The sequence below is a fragment of the Danio rerio genome, chromosome 8 (genome assembly GCF_049306965.1).
Source record: "Danio rerio strain Tuebingen ecotype United States chromosome 8, GRCz12tu, whole genome shotgun sequence".
Classification (NCBI taxonomy): domain Eukaryota; kingdom Metazoa; phylum Chordata; class Actinopteri; order Cypriniformes; family Danionidae; genus Danio; species Danio rerio.
This window is the reverse complement of record NC_133183.1, coordinates 44306533-44327844: the sequence shown is the minus strand read 5'-3', so window position 1 is coordinate 44327844 and position 21312 is coordinate 44306533. Positions and strand designations below refer to the sequence as shown.

The window sequence follows — 21312 nt, the reverse complement described above, 5'->3', positions numbered from 1 at the left end:
TTATACACGGTTTCTTCTTTGAAATTGACACTATTAGCAATTATTGTTTAAAACAAATTCCTTAAGATTGACAGTACAGCTGACATGGTGTCTTCAAGTGAATGCCATATATTCCATCCAGTTATTGTGGGAAAACAACTAAGGCGGAAGTGAACCCCCAACTTGTGAAATTACTTTTAAATGAAATATATTCAAAATAGATTATTTAAAAATATTAAAACATTTTATAGATTAGATTCAGGCAGTCTTTCTTCTGATTACATATACTTTTGCAGTTATTATTTAGAAACAAACTTTGAGAGTCTTGTCAATCTGTTAATGAAAAAATGAAGCAGGGGCTCTATCCGCATTTTACAAGAGTGTGCTTAGTTTTATAATAGTTTTTTTTATCATTAATTTAATATCAATTTGGTAGGCTATAGAGTAAATTATTTTAATACAATCATTAATTAAATTAATGCAATAGATTTACCTTTAAAAGAGCAGAGACATTTAAGTCACAATAAAAAAAAAAAAATAAAATAAAAAAAACTGTGGCAAGTGGATATTAATAAGCCTGCGATATCCAGAAATACATCCATTTTTAGCTAATCATTGAGTCAATCAATTTACTTATGTAAATGTGTGTAAATGTATATTTACATTGCATATATATATATATATATATATATATATATATATATATATATATATATATATATATATATATATATATATATATTTTTTTTTTTTTTTTTTTATATTCATTATTTTTATATAAATTGCAATAAATCATTAACAAAAACTCATTAATATGCAAATGTTGATTTATTTACAATACTGTTTGCAAAGTAAAATTTTCTGTCTTTTAGTAGGTAAAACTTATTTGTTTACCGTAGATACTTAGATTTTTTTATTTTAATTTATGTTTTAAGTTTTTAGTTTCTATACTTCCAAAATCATTCTGTCATAATCATAAATGCACAGATTTATTTATTTATTTATTACTTTTATTTATTTATTATACAAAATTACGCGCAGAAATACAAGAAAAGTCGTCAGATTATGTCTAGTCCTAGTTATAAATAGCCCATTTCTGCGGGAAAACCGCGGACGTGGCAACCTTCCATAGACGTGTATATATCTATGGCAACCTTCAAACCACTTTTTTATAGTAACGTTAATCAAAGAAAAAAAGAACGAGGGACATGATCACGTTAGTACATCATTGTTTACTTTTGGGGGTAACATATCGATAGAAATACACAATCCAAAGCATGAAACAACGATTTAAACCTCTTACGGGAGTTACTGATCTGGCGGTCCCTTTAACATACACCGGTAATTTCTAGCCGGACATATTTCAGTGTACCACGCGCATGCCGTTAGGGGGAACAGTAGGCGATTGCTGTAAAATTCTTGTTTTTAGAGTATGGGAATAAACAAAACTCACCGCAGTAGTTCATTTTAAGAGGCTTCTTCCAAATACTTCATCCGAATACAGAGATGTTTGCAAAAGCTTTTCGCGTGAAATCTAACACTGTTATCAAGGGATCTGACAGGTATTCAACCAGTTAACATAGATTTTAAAAACAAATTGAAGTGAAATAAATAAGTTAGTTCATTAAAAGGTAACTATTCACTTTCAAGGCATAGATGAATGGACTTTGATTTATGCTCATCGTTTTCCCACCTTTTATGTATGTATGTGTGCATGTATCTATGTATGTAACGTTATTCAAGACCATATGTTGTCTTTACATAAAAACCTTACAAAACTATTTGTGAATGAATGAATGATACCTTTTTGTAATGGTCAGTGTTGTATTTTGCTACTGCGTTATTATTATTATTACTACCTTTTAACACTCCTTTCATTGATAATACATAACGTTACGTTTCTAAATTCAAGAGTGTACTTGATGAAAGAATAAAACTTCAGATAAGATCAGAAAAGGTCTAAAGCTGTCTTTCTCTACATTAATTTACTATGTGATTGTTAAGACGGTAAAATATAAGATTGTTTAGCAGTTTCCATGTCGTTCATCTTGCTGTATATGCTGAAGCTATGATCATAATTATCATGTTGGAATTTCTGTTCATCAGGAGGAAGCTGAGGGCTGATATCTCTGCTGCTTTCCCTTCTCTGTCAGTGGAGGAGCTGAATGAGCTTGTTCCAAATAAAGAAGAGCTAAATATAGTGAAAATTTATGCACATAAAGGAGACGCAGTCACTCTGTATGTCCTTCATAAAAATCCCATATTTTTTCAATTGGAGAAACAACTGTTCCCAACAGGTGAATCTGCAGTTCACAATCTGTCATTATTGTGAAGGTAATGTGTGTTAAAATGCGAATTTGTTTCTGTTTTCTTTTCTTAGTGTACACACTATGGCGATGTCCCAACATGCTACCGGCATTCACCACATGGCCGCCAGTCCTGCAGAAGTTATCAGGCGGAGCAGGTCAGCTCCTGTTTTAGTTTGTTAGTAAGTGCTTATGCATTTTGAGAACATGTCTGACTAATTTCTCTCCTGCAGATCTCATGTTGCCAGGTGTAGTGTTATCAACTAGTGGTCTTCCTGAGGTTAACCGAGGAGAATGCTGTGCTGTCACTCTTGTGATGAATAGGTAATGTTGCCCGCTGCATTTTTAATTGTATGCATAATTGTAATTCCGCTTTAAACCTAAAGTTCCACAACTGGACTTGGTAAAAGTTTGTAACTTATAACTACATCAGCCTTGCATAGATTTTTGAATGATATTGAACTGTGGATTTATTTAAAAAAAAAAAAAAAAATTCTTTCTACTTTTGTGCAAGTAAAATGTAACAAAATAGCTTAAAGGTACACCGAGTTGAATTTTTTTCAAACCCAAGTTATTTAAAAGCACCAAAATAATTATCCATAACCCAACAAAATATTTGCCCTTTTGTTAGTAGACATGCTACTTACTAGCTGCAAGTGTGTTTTGGGACTTGCTCCTAAACTGTGGTCAAAAGCATCTTTCAAATAATGATTATTGAACATTTAATATAATCATTAATATTAAAATATTATCCTTAAAATAATCAAAAGTCCAATAATGAAATGTAGTGTTACACAGCATCAAATCATACTGTTTGCTACTGTCGTGAAACATAATTTCTAAGACATTTAAATAGAAACATTTGCTTTGCAGTGAAATTTAGATTTTTTTTTTTGTAAGCCATATGCAAGAAAAACATGATGAATGAAGTGTTGACAAACTGACTGAAATGGTTAATTATTTTTAAAAATAAAAACTTAAGAGTATTATATACATTATATATATATATATATATATATATATATATATATATATATATATGTATATATATATATATATATATATATATATATATATATATATATATATATATATATATATATATATATATATATATATATAGCGTGTGTGTGTGTTTGTGTGTGTGTATATAAATGCTCATAACTGACCAGCTAACTATTAACTAACAGTACCAATACACAAATGTAACTGTTTACAGGTAAAAACTGCCCTTTTAAATTGCACAATTTTCTTTTTTTTAGGCTAATTGCAAAATTAGAAACTACAACATGTCCCTATCTCTCTCAGTTGACACAAACAAATCATCACCCAAGAATTATAAAGTTCTATCTGACATTTTTGTCAAAAATGAGTTATTTACATTTTTATTAAATGACAACTTATTTACATTATGTTTTTTTTAAGTTGTTTACATTTTAAGATTTTATTTCAAAAACAAATGTTACACACATAGTGTTTGATATGGAATCCAAAAACTTTAAAGCTCATTATCTCAAAATCATTCAGAATGCAGAAAGAACCTTATAATTCCAAGGTGATGAAATGTCCACATTTACAATATGACATTTAGTGTCAAACTATGACTGTTTTTTTTTTTTTTTTTGTCATGTAAACAAGGTTTTGTAATTATTTCTTTCTTCATTCAAAAAAAAAAAATTATTTAGCAGTATGGTGTGGTCACACTGACTATTTTAGGTACAACTGAACTTTTCACTGTACGTTTTTTTGACTGCTGATTTTGTTTTATAATAAACGGGGCAATGTAAAGTCAGCAGTTTTATAAGAAAAATGCTGTATGCTTAATCACAATTTTTCTCTTTATTTTCTTTATAAATGCAGAAATAGCCTAAGTCAGCTGTTCCTTGATTCTTTGACAGATTTTATGTACACATGTTATAAGTTCTCAACAAAAATGATTTAAAGATGACTTCTTGGATTTTTTAAGGCTGGAAGATGGCCTACATTTTTTAAGTTAAGTGGTTGTAAACAATTTATTTGAGCTGAATTTAAACAAACAATTTAAGTTGGACATAAATTGGATTTGTTTGTTTAAATTCAACCCATATAAAAGGTTTGCAACAATTTTGCAGAAATAATTAGTTTTCAGTGTACATTTGAAAGTGGTCATCTTAAAAAAGCAGGTTGCCCTGAAAGTTACATGGCCATATAGCACCATGGTCTGTGTGGGTCCTAATGGCCCAGTGTAGGGATAGGGACAGGATAGTGTCAGTGAGCACTATCTTTTTGATGAGATGTTTAACTGCTGTCCTGACTTTCTGTGTTTATTGAGCATCCCATGGCATTTCTTGGCAAGATAAGGGGTGTAACCCCAGTGTTCTAGCCAAATTCCCTACATTGGCCTTTACCCATCATGAATTCTTAATCATGTGCATCCACTGAATTGGCTCTATCTCTGTCTCTCCTCTCCAACTGCAGCTGGTGTGTGGTGAGCGCACTGGCACTGTTGTCCTGTGGCTGCTGTTATAGGTGGATGCTGCACACTGATGGTGATGATGAGGAAAGACTCACTCATATGATAGTAAATGAGCTTTGGGTGTATGGCAATACACAATAAATGCTCTATATAAATGCCAATTCCTTCCTTCATAACCTTCTATTGTTCTATTGCAAAAAAATGTATTTCCCTTCTTCTCTTCATTGTATTGTGTGACAATTAAGTGGACCAAACCTATAATTATCTTTTGTGAACCAAGACAACCAAACTACAAATACAAACACAACCACTGTCAAATAGGTCAGTTTCAGTCATAGATTTAGGTCTTAACATGGGGAGCAAATTCAGCATAACTTGCAAAAATAAAATAATTTAGTTTATTCTCAATCTACTGATTACCTGAGTTGAACAAAAAATATAAAAAATAAAGGGCTCTATTTTGACGATCCATGCACAAAGTGCAAAGCGCAGGGCGCAAACGCGTTCAGGGCGTATCAGAATTCACTTTTGCAAATATAAGGAAGGAAAAATTCACTTTTTGCCGTGGCGCATGGTCTAAAAGGGTTGAGCTTATTTTCTTAATGAGTTATAGGTGTGTTTTGCGAATAAACCAATCAGAGCCTTCTCTCCCATTCCCTTTAAGAGCTAGTTGCGTCGCGCCAGTGCATTTGCTATATACATGACGACTTTGTCAGTGGAAAAACTGAGAGTTTCACTAACAAGAAAACAGTTAAACAGAGCATCTGCAGCACGAGAATGAGATATAAGGCCTCTCATTATCTACTTTCGCTCTCGTGGGTAGGAAACCTTGTACGCACAGGCATCAATTAGCCTATAAATAATTAATTTTGTTTATTAAGCGCTAATATTTGTTTCAAAACTTTTTCTAAATTCAGTTTTAATATCCAGCAAACTAATAAATGAACAATAATAACGAAGTGTGTTCAAAAAGTTATATCTAGAGACACATGCTGTGCCCCATATGGTCTGAAATCTAAGCTTGTTTTTAATAAAACAAATATAAATATGGATATAATAAATAATACTGCTAATAATGATAACATTATACAAAAGCAAATTGTCACCAATACACTTAAAAAGCCGGGTGTATGATAAGGGCCCTATATGTTTAACATCACCATGCTAATTTTTACTTTGTTGAGCAAATACATTTAATAATAATATGCAGAAAATTATCTGATTGTTGCTCTTTTTTTGTTTAGCTTTAACACTTTAAGCACTCGGTCTACATTATAAAAAAAAAAAATGCATCAAAATGTTGTTTATGGTTATTTTGTGACTTTTATTTTGTATTAAAGGGCACCAGTGGCTGTTGGCACAGCAGCTATGTCAAGTGCTGAGATGAGAAACAGTGGAATGAAGGGGAAAGGAGTGAATGTTTTACACACATACATGGACCAGCTATGGTATGCTTTACAGAACGATTTAGTTTTTACATTCATTTAGATTTCTATTCCTGTCACTTAATGCATTCACTTTCTACAGACTTCTTCCTTAAATTCTCCACAGGGCGTTTGGGGATAAGACGCATCCTCCAGTTATACCTGTCACAAACTCTCCAACACAGGTGGAGGGAGAAGAAGAGGGTGAGGAATGTGAGGAGGAAGAAGAGGAGGTGAAAGACAGCTCTGAAAATGTTGCAGTGGAAACGGCTTGTCAAAGCTTGCAGGAGCTGAAGCTGGCTGAAAACGAGGTGTTGAAAGAAGAATCGGTTGAGGATAAAGAGGGAGAAAACATTGATGGAGAAGAGGGTGATTCTAGATCTCCGCAAGGTGAGATATCTTTGACTTTGTGTTTCATGACATTTTTATAGGTGTTTTGACTTGTCTGTCTGTCTCATTACAGAGCAGATGGATGAGTTATTGCTGCAGTGTTTCCTCCATGCACTTAAAACTAAAGTTAAGAAGTCAGAGCTTCCACTACTGACCAGCACCTTCCTGCGTAACCACATGGTGTCCTGCTGGTAATTTATCAACTAATATTATTTAAAAATCATACCTATTACTAGTCTCAGTGTTATACTAGTGTAACATATCTTATTTTTATGGATTTAAAAAATTACTTTGACTTGTATTTCATTGCAGACATTATGAACACAAAATATTTCATGGTTGTTCTGGTCAACTTCTTTAATTTTTAAATATACAGTTGAAGTCAGAATTATTAGCCCCCCTGTTTGTTTTGTTTTTCAATTTCTGTTTAATGGTGGGAAGATATTTTCAACACATTTATAAACATAATAGTTTTAATAACTCACTGCTAATAACTGATTTATTTTATCGTTGCCATGATGACAGTAAATAATATTTGACTAGTTATAAGACACTTCTATACAACTTAAAGTGACATTTAAAGGCTTAACTAGGTTAATTAGGGTAACTAGGCAGGTTAGGGTTTATTTAGGCAAGTTATTGTATAATTATGGTTTGTTCTGTAGACTAATCTGAAAAAAATATAGCTTAAAGGGGCTAATAATTTTGACCTTAATTTTTTTATGCTTTTATTCTAGCCAAAATAAAACAATTAAGAGTTTCTTCAGATTAAAAATGTTTGTCAGACATACTGTGAAAATGTCCTTGCTCTGTTAAACATAATTTAGAAAATATTTGAAAAAAATCTAATAAATCAAAGGGTTGCTAATAATTCTGACTTCAGCTGTATATTCTTTCTTGTCATTCAGACCTTCAACACATTCACAAAAAGTTGGGACAGGAGCAATTTAGGGCTAGTAATCAGGTAAAATGGTTAAATAATGATGTGATCTGAAACGGGTGATGTCGACCGGTGATTACAGGTGTAATTATGATTTGGTACAAAAGCAGCATCCAAGAAAGGTCTAGTCCTTTAAGAACAAAGATGAGCTGAGGATCGGCAGTTTGCCAACAGATATGTGAGAAAATAATTGAAATGTCTAAAAACAATGTTCCGCAAAGAAAGATTGGAAGACATCTTTATATTTCACCTTCAAGAGAACTGGAGGAATTTCTGTGTGTAAAGGACAAGGCACAAGCCTAAGCTCAATTACTGTGATCTCTGAACTACTGTGCACTGCATGAAGAATTGTCACATGGGCTCAGGACTACTTTGGCAAACCTTTGTCAAGTACCAGAATATGTAGTTACATCCTTAAATGGCAGTTAAAACTGTACCGTGCCAAAAGGACGCCCTATGTTAACAGTGTCCAGAAGTGCCATTGACTTCTCTGAGGCATCTGGGATGGACCATCACACTGCGAAAATGTGTACTGTGGTCAGATGAATCACTATGAGGTATTTTTGAGGGGAAATGGACATTGTGTGCTCCGGATTAAATAAAAAAAAAATTATCCATACTGTTACCAGCAACAAGTCCAAAAGCCAGGGTCTGTCATGGTATGTGGTTGTCTCAGGGCCTTGGCAATGGTAAATTGCACTTTTGTTATGGTACTATTACTGCTGAAAAGTACATAGAGATTTTGTAGCGCAATATGCACCTGAAACACATCATCAGTCCCTAAATGTCTATTAAGTGATGTGAAAAGGAATGGCAACATTACAAATAATAAATGGTAAATGCTTTATTGATTCAACTTTTTTTTTTTTTTAATTGGAAAGCGTTTTTTTTTTTTTATACTCACACACATATATATATATATATATATATATATATATATATATATATATATATATATATATAATAGAGAGAATTGACAGGAAAGCATGAGGAGCAGAGAGAGAGGAAGGATTGACATAGGGCCGCGAGGCGGAATCAAACTTGGGTCGCTGTGAGCCCTGAAGTGCATGTGTCGACACACTAACCACTACACCACTGGCGCCGACAGAATACGTGTTCATATAAAAGAATAAATAAATCATGAGGAACACATTAAATAATGTGCTATTGTAAATACAATGCAAAGTAAATTTAGACATCACTTATTTCTTTTTATTTGCGTTTTCTATACTGTCCCAAATTTTTCTGATTTGTGGTTGTATGTTGTAAGGTATTTTGTTGTTTAAATTCATTTTGTTCTTTTGATCTTTATAATTATCACAGTATCTTACATTATTCTTGGACAGTTTATTACTGATTGCATGAATGAAAAGATTTAGTGCAACTGTTTTAATAATATTAAGAAATATTGTTTCAGCATATTAGAATGATCATGATGCTAAATAATTTGCTATTAATTGAATAAATTATGTTTCAAAATGTTAAATGTTTGTGCTACAAAATATTTTACTGTAAGACAATTTTAATAATAATTTTAATAAGTGGGTTTTTAATATTTATACACTTTATTGTGTGCATTTTTGAGTAATTTTTAAAAGCTGCTCACAACTTCTCCGTTGTACCCCACAGTCCTAGAGGAAAGCAACTAGATATCAAGAAATCCAGTTATAAAAAGGTGGGCTGTTCGCAGATTGTAAGATTTTATTATCTATAAGCTATATTATTTCAAATATCACAATCTTTCTTTTTGTTTTCCCCTCAGCTTTCCAAGTTTTTGCAAATCATGCAAAGAGATCACAGTTTGCTTCAGGTGAAGGAGCTGAGCAAAGGTGTAGAGAGCATTGTGGATGTTGACTGGAGAAACCCTGAGTATGTAGTCGCATAATTTATCTAATCCATTAATAAAATACAATAATATTGATATAATAAAAGTAATTTAATAATATAAATAATAATTAGTAAATAAATATGTTATTTTTATTATATTCTTTTATTAAATATTATATTTTTTCCAATATGGAGTAAGTGTTAACTATGAGGTAAATCTGTATATTTATTTCTATTTTATACTCTACAGGTTGTGCTCTTTCAAAATACCTGAGGACTGTGCACTAGAGAAAGAATTTGAAGAGGGCGATGGGGCTTGTGAGGTTGAATATCAACCCCCGGAAATCACACCACTTTATGGGGTTACTGCACGCCTGGAGCCGCTTTTTCAGGATGCCCACAAAAAGTTAACGAGTGGAAACATCTTATTTATTTATTTTTTAAGTTTGTTAGTGGGATTGTTGAGGTTTTGAGTGAATAAACTTTTGTGTTTCAGAAAGGGAACATCTCTAAAGGCCACTGAAGTTAGGAATATCATTACAGAATATGTGAAGAAAAATGAACTTGTCAATGAAATCAATAAGAAGTAAGTTTAAAAGTTCTTGGCACCTTTTATGTCACGTTCAACAGTTTGAATGTTAAAATATTTGAAAAAAGTTTCAAATATTACTTTTGATTCACTAAATTTTGTTCAAATGTACATATTTTGTATTAAACATATTTAATTCGAATTCAGTAAGGATGCCTTACATTGATCAAATGTATTAAGTTTTCCAAAGAAATTACAATATTACAGACCCCAAATGTTTAATATTTAACATCGGTGCATGTTTTTTTTTTTTTTTTTCATGATTTTAGTACTCAGTGTTTCCACAGGTTTAGCAAGTCTTAAATTAAAGCAAGTCTTAAAATGTCTTAAATTTCAAAAACAAAATTTTAGGCCTTAAAAAAATTCACTAAATTCACTAAAATATTGAGTTGTTGGTTGATTTTAAACAGGTCTTAGTTTTCCTCTGTCCAAGTAAAGCTACCCAATCGTGATGTCAATCATTCAATCACCAAAGAAAACTAAAAACAATTACACAGTTCCTCATGATAATAACAGAGCAATTTATCTCGTTATGATATCTTCCAGTCATACAAAAACGGTAGAAAGGCTGAGTAGACATAATATTTATAAATAGACTTGAACTTAAGGGTTTATAACAAAAATTCATTAGGTTCAATAGAAGTTATCTCAATCAAGAGAAGTTGTTACTCTATCACAATTTGGACCAAAAGCCAAGATATATATATTTTTGATTAATTATGTAATTGCCTCCACAATAAATATAATTGGTAACAATGTTAAACTTGTCGTAAAAAATAAATATTATGTTGAAAATAGGATATACATGTTTCTTTGTTTTGATACATTAAAGTATGTCGCTAAAAAACATTACATTTGATTTTTTGTGGCAAGCAAAAAAAAAAAAATATTAATAATCCATTTACATTGGCCCAAATGTACCATTAGACATAGTCATCAGTGTTTAGCCCTGTATAAGTCTAAAATGTCATTCATAATGGTCTTAAAAGGATCTTAAAAGTCTTACGTTGGACTTGATAAAACCTGCAGAAACCCTGGTACTGTGTGTGTGCAGAGTTCAACAATCAGAAGGTTCAGCTAAAGTGACTTTCTCTCTTCTTTTGTTAACCAGTTATGTTATTATTAACCCTACACTTTGTGACTGTTTGCTGGAGAAGTCGGAGTACCAGGAAGTGGAGATGTTGAAATGGGATGACCTTATTAGCAGGTAACACAAAAATGTGCTATGGTGTGTAAAAAAAAAATAAATAAATAAAATCACATACAGAATCAGCTTTTTTCACGGCAAATGCTTATTTAATCTGCAAAACTAATTTGTAAAATCTCTAAAATATGGATTGGTAACAGAAAAAAAAAAACATTCTTTATTCATAACTACTTTGTGTATGAGAATGTGCTAGTGTATGGATCTGGAATGTCTTTCTAAAAACAATGTTTTACAGACATATTGATCTCAAACACGCTTGAATGCAAACAGTTTTTCTATGTACATGCAGGACTCTCATCAGAATGCAGGCGTGCCATGAGGTTCTATTTCCAGGTCAACCTCCTGTGGTAAAGAAAGGACAGATGGAGCCCATAGACATTACGGTAGCCTCAAGGGGCTCAAATAAGAAGGTATGGAGTCATCATAAGTCTATGGGTATATATACAACGAGTAGGCAAGTTTGGTCCTGGAAAGTCTCAGTCCTGCAAAGTTTTGATCTGGCTTTGATTAAATACTCACCTGCCTGTAGCTTTCTCATTACTCTCATTACCTTAATTAAGTCCTTCATACGAGGATTATTCGGTTAGTAAATTTTAATAGTATCAATAAGTTCTTTGAAGCTCATTTTGGAGTTGTTGTCATAGTAAGAGGTTTTTTTACGCTCAAACCAAATTTTGAGACAGTTGAAACGATCTAAATTATTAGCCCTTCTGTGAAACACCTATAGCCCCTACACACACACACATACACATACATACAGTCACCAGCTACTTAATTAGTTACACCTGTCCACAAGGCCGTAATAAGAACACAGTGGGCTCTCAGGCTATAGCAAAAAATGTTTTATCTCACAAAAGTGTGTGTGTGTGTTTATATATATATACATATTATTTGTTGTTGTTATTATTATTATCTAATTTTACACCATTTATATTTGATTATTATATTTTTTCTCTGCTTTATTAAAAAGAATACAAGTATGCAAGTATACAAAACTAAGTACTCACATATTATGAACTTTAAAATTCAAACAGGCTGCAAAAATCAGCCAAAAAAAAAACATAAACCATTTGCAATACTTCCTTAATTAGTGCTTTATAATAAATACTTTGAATAGGGGTTTACCTTTAAAAGGGTTCTGTAGAACTTTAGCTGACCATATGCTCTCTAATGACAGGATATATTTAATATCCATGCTTCAAATATCCAAAATAGCTTATTGTGGTCTTCTTAGTTACAAAAGGATAGCATCCTTATTTTTTTATTTTATTTTTTTTATTTTAGTATCAGATAATGTCTAATGAAAGTCAGTCCCAATGTTTTATTGCTTTATACTATTATTGTCAATTTCATAAACGGGACAAAGTAAACATTTATAAAAAAGTTAGCTTTTTAACTGGTTCAGTTATTGTAAAGCATAACTGAGTGTATTTACTTGAGATAAACTCTCTGCAACGATGGATATGTTGATAACTGCTTGTGTAGGCTTTTTGATTTGCTCGCACACTGTCTCGGTTATATTGTGTGATGGAAGAATTGTGCAGACGTGTGCCAGTTTAAGTCCAGCTGTAACTGCCGCGCAGTTGTGAGTCCATTCAGTATGGTTCTGCCTATTCCAGCTTCTGTTACTACAAGTGTACAAGTGTACATGTAGTAACAGATGAAGACCATTTGAATTTTTTTTTTTTTAATTGAAAGACCGTTTTGAGTTTTTATTCTACGTGGAGCTTAGTTAGCTTACCTTTGACTGGACGGTTCTCGCTGTACTGCCGAAATAAAGGACTGTCTTGGGAAAATTTGGACATCTGATCACCCTTATGGGTGACTAAAAGGCCTAAACAGGGCTATTTAATATTCTGATTTGGCTACAGCCACTCTGAGCCCCAGTTTAGTGCCGGCATCACTGTTTTTGAATAGCAGCGAACTGAAAGTAATACTTTACAGTATCGACGAGAGACAGCATAATGCAAAAAGGCGTTTTCCACGTCATATCGGAAATGAATTCTTTAGCCAATCAAGGGCCCCCTTCTTCTGTGGGCCCTAGGGCTTCAGCCCCACTTAGCCCTTATGTTAATCCGGCCCTGCCTGTCCAACTGCTCGATAAACCAAATTTCTAATCAGCTTATCACATGGCAGCAACTACATTCCAATTCGCATACTTATACTATGCCCTAAGTTACAGTATGTACTTTTTTTGTAAAGAAAAATTAAACTTTTGAGTGTGTAACAGCAAGCTTTTGGACACAGTACTACTTCTTCATTAACAGATCGTTGTGTTGCTAAGTTATGAGCCCTGTCCATCCTCAACACATTATTCACATTTCTGTCGTATTTAATTTCCTACCTTATTGGAGAAGCGGCAGCAGGTTAATCTCTCATTCCCAAGTCTTTCATGCAGAGAAATCTCCTCAGGTTTTTTGGGTAATTCTGCATTCAGACGTTAATGTCCAAACATGTCTTAATACAAGTTCAGTATTTTGGTTGCAGATGAAATATAACACAGACAACACAATTTAAATATTTTCCAGTTGGCTAGATATTAATTAACAGTCATACCAACATCTTTACCGAAGCCTCTCTACTTGAAAGCTGGTCTCGTGAGTCCATCATGTTTGTAGTTTAATTACACCTTTCATCTGCGTTTGTAGTTCTAATCGAATTTACATTTAACGTGCAATGCACTGTGGGCAATATCAGCAGTTAAAGTATGGACGGTTCTACACTTAAAATTTTGACCGGAAATAGTAAACCATCCAGAAACCTTTGACATACTCTTTTCAACATACTATGATTTGGGACATACTAATTCTATTTTCAAATACTATTTAGGACGGATAGTGTGCGAATTGGGATGCAGCAATGGTCAAGATGATCTGCTGCAGTTTAAACCAAGCATCAGAATGGGAAAGAAAGGTGATTTAAGTCACTTTGAATGTGACATGGTTGTTGGTGCCAGACGGGCTGGTGTGAGTATTTCAGAAACTGCTGAACTATTGGAATTTACAAACAAAACCATCTCTCGGATTTACAGAGAATGGTCTGAAAAAGAGAAAATACCCAGTGAGCTGCAGTACTGTGGGCGCAAATGCCTTGTTGATGCCAGAGGTCAAATGATAATGGCCAGACTGGTTTGAGCTAATAGGAGGGCAACAGAAAGTCAAATAACCACTCGTTACAACCGAGGTATGCAGAAGAGCATCTCTGAACGCACAACATATCGATTCTTGAGGTGGCAGAAAACCATAACGGGTGCCACTCCTGTCAGTTAAGAACAAGAAACTGAGGCTACAATTCCCACAGGCTCACCAAAATTGGACAATAGTCTCAATTTTGTCTGCAACATTTTGCATGGTAGGGCCAGAATTTGGCATCAGCAACATCCATCATGCCTTGTGTCAACGGTTCAGGCTGGTGGTGTGGGGGATATTTTCTTGGCCCACTTTGGGCCCATTAGTACCAATTGAGCATTGTGTCAATGCCACAGCCTACCTGAGTATTTTTGCTGACCATGTCCATTGCTTTAATGACCACAGTGTACCCATCTTTTGATGTCTACTTCCAGCAGAATAACGTGCCATATCATAAAGTGCAGAACATCTCAGTTTGGTTTCTTGAACATGACAATGAGTTCACTGTACTCAAATGGCCTCCAAAGTCACCAGTTCTCAATTCAGTAGAGCACATTTGGGATGTGATGAAACCAGAGATTCACATCATGGATGTGCAGTTGACAAATATGCAGCAACTGTGTGGTACTATCATGTTAACATGGACCGAAGTCTCTGAGGAATCTTTTTAATACCTTGTTGAATTTGTCATGCCATGGCAGTTTTTTAATTTGCACTTTAAGCTGAATACTTGTATCTTGCTAAATAAGAAAAATAGTATGCACTGTCACCATGGCAAAGACTAAATGAACTTGTTATTAGATTTTTTTTAACTATTAGTTTTAAACATGCTGAAAAAAATATTCTCCACTTTAAATATAAATATTGAAATATTTTATAAGAATTAAAATGTCATAGGATAGTAATAGGCTAATAGTTTTGTTTTCAACTGTATGTTTTTTGTGTTTAATGTAAAACACTAATAGGACTCATTCTCCTATTTATTAAGGTTACTGTAATTAAGAATCTGGAGGCATTTGGTTTAGATCCAGCTATGGTAGCAGAAGCTCTGCAGCATCAGGTTCAAGCCAGCTGTGTCCTCCATGATTGCCCAGGAGCCAAAAACAGAGTTCTGGTGCAGATCCAGGGAAACCAGGTCCAACATGTTGGAAAACTGCTGCTAGGTAGTGTGTAGTCCAGCAAAATATGACTGTCTATAGCTTTAGCTCCAATCTGTGTGTAAGTGTATATCTTTTTCTTCATTACAGATCGGTATCAGATCCCACGGAAATATGTGCAAGGTCTTGACAAAGCACCCAAACCAGGCAAGAAGAAATAGAAAGCATCTTACCAGAAGCACCATGTGTTGCTGTAACATGAAATTGTCTTGTTCTACCACAAGATAATTTGTTCATTAAACAAATCTTATTTCATTCTGAGTGATCTCTTAATTTTATCTCAATTTTAGCATAATGTTGCCTCAACAGAGCCCAGTTCATCATCACACAATTACAAAAAAATAAAGCTGTGATGGACAGACTCATTTAGAGCTTTATATGATGGAAGTGCCTTAAGCATTAGTCTGCCATTCCGATCCGACAGATACAACTAATCATACCTCTCTTTGAATGACTTTCATCTTTTATAATGATGTATTGCCAAGTACCTGAAGAAGAAAAGTATATACTGTCACAAACTGTGAATTGCAATGGAACTTGGAATAGGATTCAGCTTGTTTACTTATTTTTGCATTCAGTACGTTTAGACCCTGAAAAAAATAAAACTTCAAAATTGACAATTTCAGCCTTATAAGTGATTGATCATTGAGTGATAAAACTTAAAATGTTAAAGGTTGGTTCCTGGGGCACTGCAGGTCTGTGTATATACTGTATGAAGCACATTTAGTATTAGTATTTTGTAAGGTTAACTGTAATTGTATAATTGCTCAAATAAAAACACATTTACCCTTATCTCAGACACTGATTTAAAATGATATAAGAAAGTACTAACATGATAACAAAAAGTACACATGGTAACAGAAATAGAAGTAACTAACTGAAAGAGGGTAACACTGAAATGATGTGTGAAATCAATGATGGCTGGTTATATTTGTATAAAAACAGTAGAAACTGTAGCCTAATTGAAGTTGTTAAAATGTTCTCTTTTTTATTTTTAATTCTACAAACAAGTATTATCTTTCTTCATTTTTTTCTTTTATTTTAAATTATGTAATCAAAGAAAAACATGCAGTAGACCATCAACATATAGCAGTGTGCATAGATATACATGTAGTAACCAATATACAGGTTGTTTAATAATACTATTTCCAACAATAGTGACAATATATATATATATATATATATATATATATATATATATATATATATATATATATATATATATATATATATATATACACGTATATACATGCATACATATACATACATAAAACTAATTTCCAAACCCAAAAAGCCATTGAGGTACTATTATAATGACATTTTTTTTCTTCTTTTTTTTATTTTATTTTAGTAAATCATCAGACTAAATGTACAAAACAACTTTGCTAAATGTGATAATTATATTCATCAGTTTAGTTTAAATGTTTTGTTTACTTAATTATTCTGCCTAAAACTGCGCAAATCTAATTCCCCACTTACCTTGATCTGCCAAAATATAAATATTTTTCATATCAAAAAATCTAAATATACAACTCAGCTTTCAGAACTACTTGGAGTAAATGAAAGAAAAAGAAAAGAAAACACCAAGAAAAAACAAGCGTTTCACATATAGGCTACACATACTTCTTAATATCAAAAGGCAACAGGTGCCTTTGTTTTTGTTTACTCCATGAATTTCTGAGAGCAGAAGTGTATATTTAGATTTTCTCAGATGTAATAAGTAAGCGTGCAAAGATCTCTCTCTCACACACACAAATACATATACACACACACAGCAATAACTAGAATGTATGATAATGTGGTATCATGGCTTTGCTTTTTAAAAACATCCAGTCCACAATTACCTTTTATTTACTTATTTATTTACTTATTACTTATTGAAAATAAGTCATATTGTGTTTTTCCTCTAAATCAGCTACATAATTTATGATTTTTGCAATTAAAGACTCAAAATCCTGGATTAAAAAAACGTTTGGTTGTTATGATCAGGACTAAGGCAGATTTATGCAACTAAAATGGGTGGTGAGGGGGGGGGGGGGGGTTAATTTAATTTAGTGGATGTTTTAAGACTGAACATAACAGTCAAAAAGAAGTAAATTTGGACAGTATGTGTATGCATGTTTAAATACATAGAAGTAAGGGTTAAGTATTGCCACTTGTTCAGCTCACCAGTGCACTTCGCGTTGTACAATTCTAATGTTTCTCAAAATAAATTATAGCAATTTTATGGATTACCAAGGAAATGGAAACTGCTTTGCAATTATGAATGACTCATCATTCATCTGTAACTAATTTGTCCCCTGAGCAGGGTCGTATGTCCAGTGGGCATTCTAGGCACTGGCATCCACTTGCAATAAGATTTTATAGTCATGGTGATCACTGATGAAATTGATGGACCTGAATTGACCTGTGAATGGAAAACAAGTAAAGAACAGAAGCAGCAGTGGTTAGCACTATGGAAGTAGTGCCATCTTGTGGCCAGAGAGATAGAAAGAGAGCGATGCATACATACATAAGGATACACACTAGAGCATGTATAAAAATAGACTAGGCGTACAGTTCAAGTCAAATTTTTTGATTTATATTTTATATATTTTGATGAGGCCGTTCATACCGCTGTGATGACCCCTGATTAATAAAGAGACTAAGTTGAAAAAAAAAGGAATGAATTAATATTTTCATTATTGCCTAAAGAGTGACAGCACCTTGAACATCATCTGCACTTTGAGGTTCACAGTTGCTGAACTGTGGACCACAAGTCCCTCAATTATCATTCTGAAGAACAGGTGAAGTGACCTACAAATGCAAATGCTTTTGTAAGCTATCCAGCAAGACAATAGTATCTGGATGCAGCCTTTATGATGCAAGCTGGTATTGCATCATTCATCGATGCAATGTCAGACAAAACACACTCAAATGGAGCGAGTGACGTCACTGTGAGGGGTAGGGTTAGGGGTGGGGTTAGGTGAGCCCATTAAAAAGCATTAGATGCAGCTCAGATTGCACTACACCAGGTCTGCATCCAGACTCCTCTCCAGCAAGATGCTGAAATGACCCCTGGCAGCAACGGGGTGATTTCCCTGTAGTAATCACAGAAGAGGTCAATAAACTGGTCTAGATTTGATTTGGGGTGCTAGCTCTGTGCTAAAGTTTATCGGGGGGATCAATTCTGCCAAAGGGAAAGTTTGCTCTGCCAACTCTACCAGTTCTCCTCTGTTAAGACCGCAGTTCAGACTGACCCCCCCCCCCCAACCCCTCCCACCCAATAAAAAAATAATGTTCTAATTCACCCCGCTAAAATACCACCACTTTCATAAGGTATTCTACTTTTAAAATAGATTTAAAAATGGTTTAATAATAAATAGGGCTTTTGAGTTGACTTTTAGCAATAAATTCTAAAGCTTTGTGACGTGTAACACCAAAAAGGTTTAACAAAAACATTAATTAGTTATCCCACTTCTCATTTAGTAGTCTGTTGTGAGCCATATTGAACCTTTTGAGCCTCCTATCTCCTCTTCTGATTTGCAGTTTCTGTTTGTTTTTTGAAAATGTAATTTTCTGCATGTCTTCAAATCTGGAAATATGATTTATTTTATAGTGTGAGGTGTTATCCAATGTGATACAAAGCTACAAACATGTTCAGTTGGACAGAGTGATTAACTAAAGTGTGTTGTCAAGATACTGGAATTTCTAAATTTAATACCTCGCAAAATATTGATATTCAATAGGCTACTATTTTTGACATAATAACAATTTTATCAAAAATAGTACAAAAAATAAAAAGATTTATATGCTAGAAATGTGTTTACTTCAAATTTCTTTTGAGGGAGATTTTTTTCAGTTTTCCTCAAAATAAGGTGATGTGGGCATTGTAGCACTTTAAATGCAATTAATGCCTGTTTCATTCATTCATTGAGCAGAAATTCCATATATGCCTCACAAAAGTAGTAGAACAGTCCAGGAAATCCTTAATATGGATGAAGGCATCTATTGCTGTAGTTGAATGAAAATAAGATCTAAATAAACATAAAAAGGCTTAAACTGATCACGACTGCGATAATAAATGTTTATACAGTTGAAGTCAGAATTATTATTCCCCTTTAAATTTTATTGTCTTTTTTAAATATTTCTCAAATGATGTTTAACAGAGCAAGGAAATTTCCACTGTATGTCTGATAATATTTTTTTCTTTTGAAGAAATTCTTATTTGCTTTATTTCAGCTAGAAAAAAGCAGTTTTACATTAAAAAAACCCTTTTAGGGTCAAATACATTAGCCCCTTTAAGCTAAATTTTTTTCTGATAGTCTACAGAACAAACCATTGTTATACAATAACTTGCCTAATTACCCTAACGTGCCTTTAAATGTCACTTTAAGCTGTATAGAAGTGTCGTGAAAAATGTCTAGGCATATATTATTTACTGTCATCATGGCAAAGATAAAATAAATCAGATATTAGAGACGAGCTATAAAAAAAAATATGGTGTTTAGAAATGTGTTGAAAATATCTTCTCTCCGTTAAACAGAAATGAGGGAAAAAAATAAACAGGGGGCCAATAATTCAACTGGGGCTAATCAGACTTCAACTGTATTCTTCTTCCAGCCATCTCAGGTATTTTCATAAGTCGATTTATAATCCCATGCTAATTGACATAGCATGTTACAGTAAAATAGCTATACAATATGCTAGATGCATGAGCTCACTGTGATTTAACTATTTCAGAAACAGATGTGACTGGCTATATCATATCTAGATAAATATACCTAGATATCTATATCATATCTAGAAACGTAGTACAATTTACGTTTTTTTGACTAATTTGCATGTATGCATTGATATGATGCACATTTTATCAATTACAGTTATTTTATTTCACCAAAACTACACATATTTTTATACTGTGGAAACAAATGTTAAGCCTCATTAGTAGTTAGAACTATTCAGTTTAGCGAAGAAGTTGTATTATTACCTCATCAGCTTCAGCTCCTCAAAATAATGAATAAATGAAGTGCAGTGGCGGAATTTTTTTAAACATCTTGTGACAACAGTTCCACTCAGGTACTGCTGAACAGCTGACCCGACACAAACACTGCGTTAGGTGGAATGTGCATGATGTACGCGGTAATTTTCAGTACTTAGATAACAAATTAAATGTTATACACCATTAAATATACTTATATATTATATATTATATATACTTATATTTTTATTTAAGTGCAACATATTGCAAAAGATCACGATCAAGTAACAGAAGGTTACTTCTGTAACCTCAAACGTTCCCCTTCGGTTAGGGAACTTCAGTGCTATAAGTGGATTTGATTTAAAAATCCACGAAATGGGAGAAGTATGGAAAGTGCCATAATGACTGCACCTTACAAACACCCCCGATGAGGAGATAGTCAAGCAAGCGTGACGTACCCACATCATGGGAGGCGCGGTCCTCCAACGTGTCCCTGGCCCTAATTTATCCTACTTCAACCGAAGTCTTACGGATTTAGATATATTTTTTGGGAAGTCATGAGCATCTAGATAATTCTAGGAAATACGACAGTACGTTGGGAGCGTGCAATCCCGATAGGGAGGACGCTGCGGAGGCCATCCGTTACCCAAGGGGGGAAAGATGGCAGGATTTACATATGGACTTTCCCTAAAAAGGGGGAGTACGCATAGCAAAAGAGTGGTTAGCGGAGAGGGAAGACACGGGTCCGCCCAGGGGGGACTTAACCGTGACGGAATAAGCATATGGGATCGCCTAGTGGGGATCACGCATAGCAGGCACCTATACCCAAAACGCGGGCTGACCAGCGGGCAGACCTACAACGTAGTGGGCCAGCAAGTGACTCCTCCGCTGAGTCAGTGCTGGGGGCCACGAAGGAATCTGCAGGGCTCACCTGACGGGGAACTTTACTG

The 21312-nt window shown here is 33.7% G+C and overlaps 1 protein-coding gene across 2 annotated transcripts; it reads left to right on the top strand.

The window, feature by feature from the left end:
• Positions 1-1088: 1088 nt before the first annotated feature.
• On the top strand, positions 1089-15658 carry eif2d (eukaryotic translation initiation factor 2D). Of its 2 annotated transcripts, none has more exons than XM_073909262.1 (15): positions 1089-1195; positions 2086-2276; positions 2360-2443; positions 2519-2609; positions 6081-6188; positions 6292-6554; positions 6628-6745; positions 9124-9169; positions 9257-9363; positions 9572-9727; positions 9818-9907; positions 11022-11117; positions 11407-11527; positions 15234-15408; positions 15493-15658. In XM_073909262.1, the coding sequence occupies exons 1-15, from the start codon at positions 1188-1190 to the stop codon at positions 15561-15563; spliced, it is 1725 nt and encodes a 574-aa protein (XP_073765363.1). In that variant the 5' UTR covers positions 1089-1187; the 3' UTR covers positions 15564-15658.
• The last annotated feature ends 5654 nt before the right edge of the window (positions 15659-21312 follow it).

What these genes read in the sequence shown, in the direction of transcription:
- eif2d (XM_073909262.1), top strand. An exon ending in GAAACAACTGTTCCCAACAG is followed by an intron (nt 2,277 to 2,359) that starts GTGAATCTGCAG and finishes TTCTTTTCTTAG; the next exon opens with TGTACACACTATGGCGATGT. An exon ending in GTCACTCTTGTGATGAATAG is followed by an intron (nt 2,610 to 6,080) that starts GTAATGTTGCCC and finishes TTTGTATTAAAG; the next exon opens with GGCACCAGTGGCTGTTGGCA.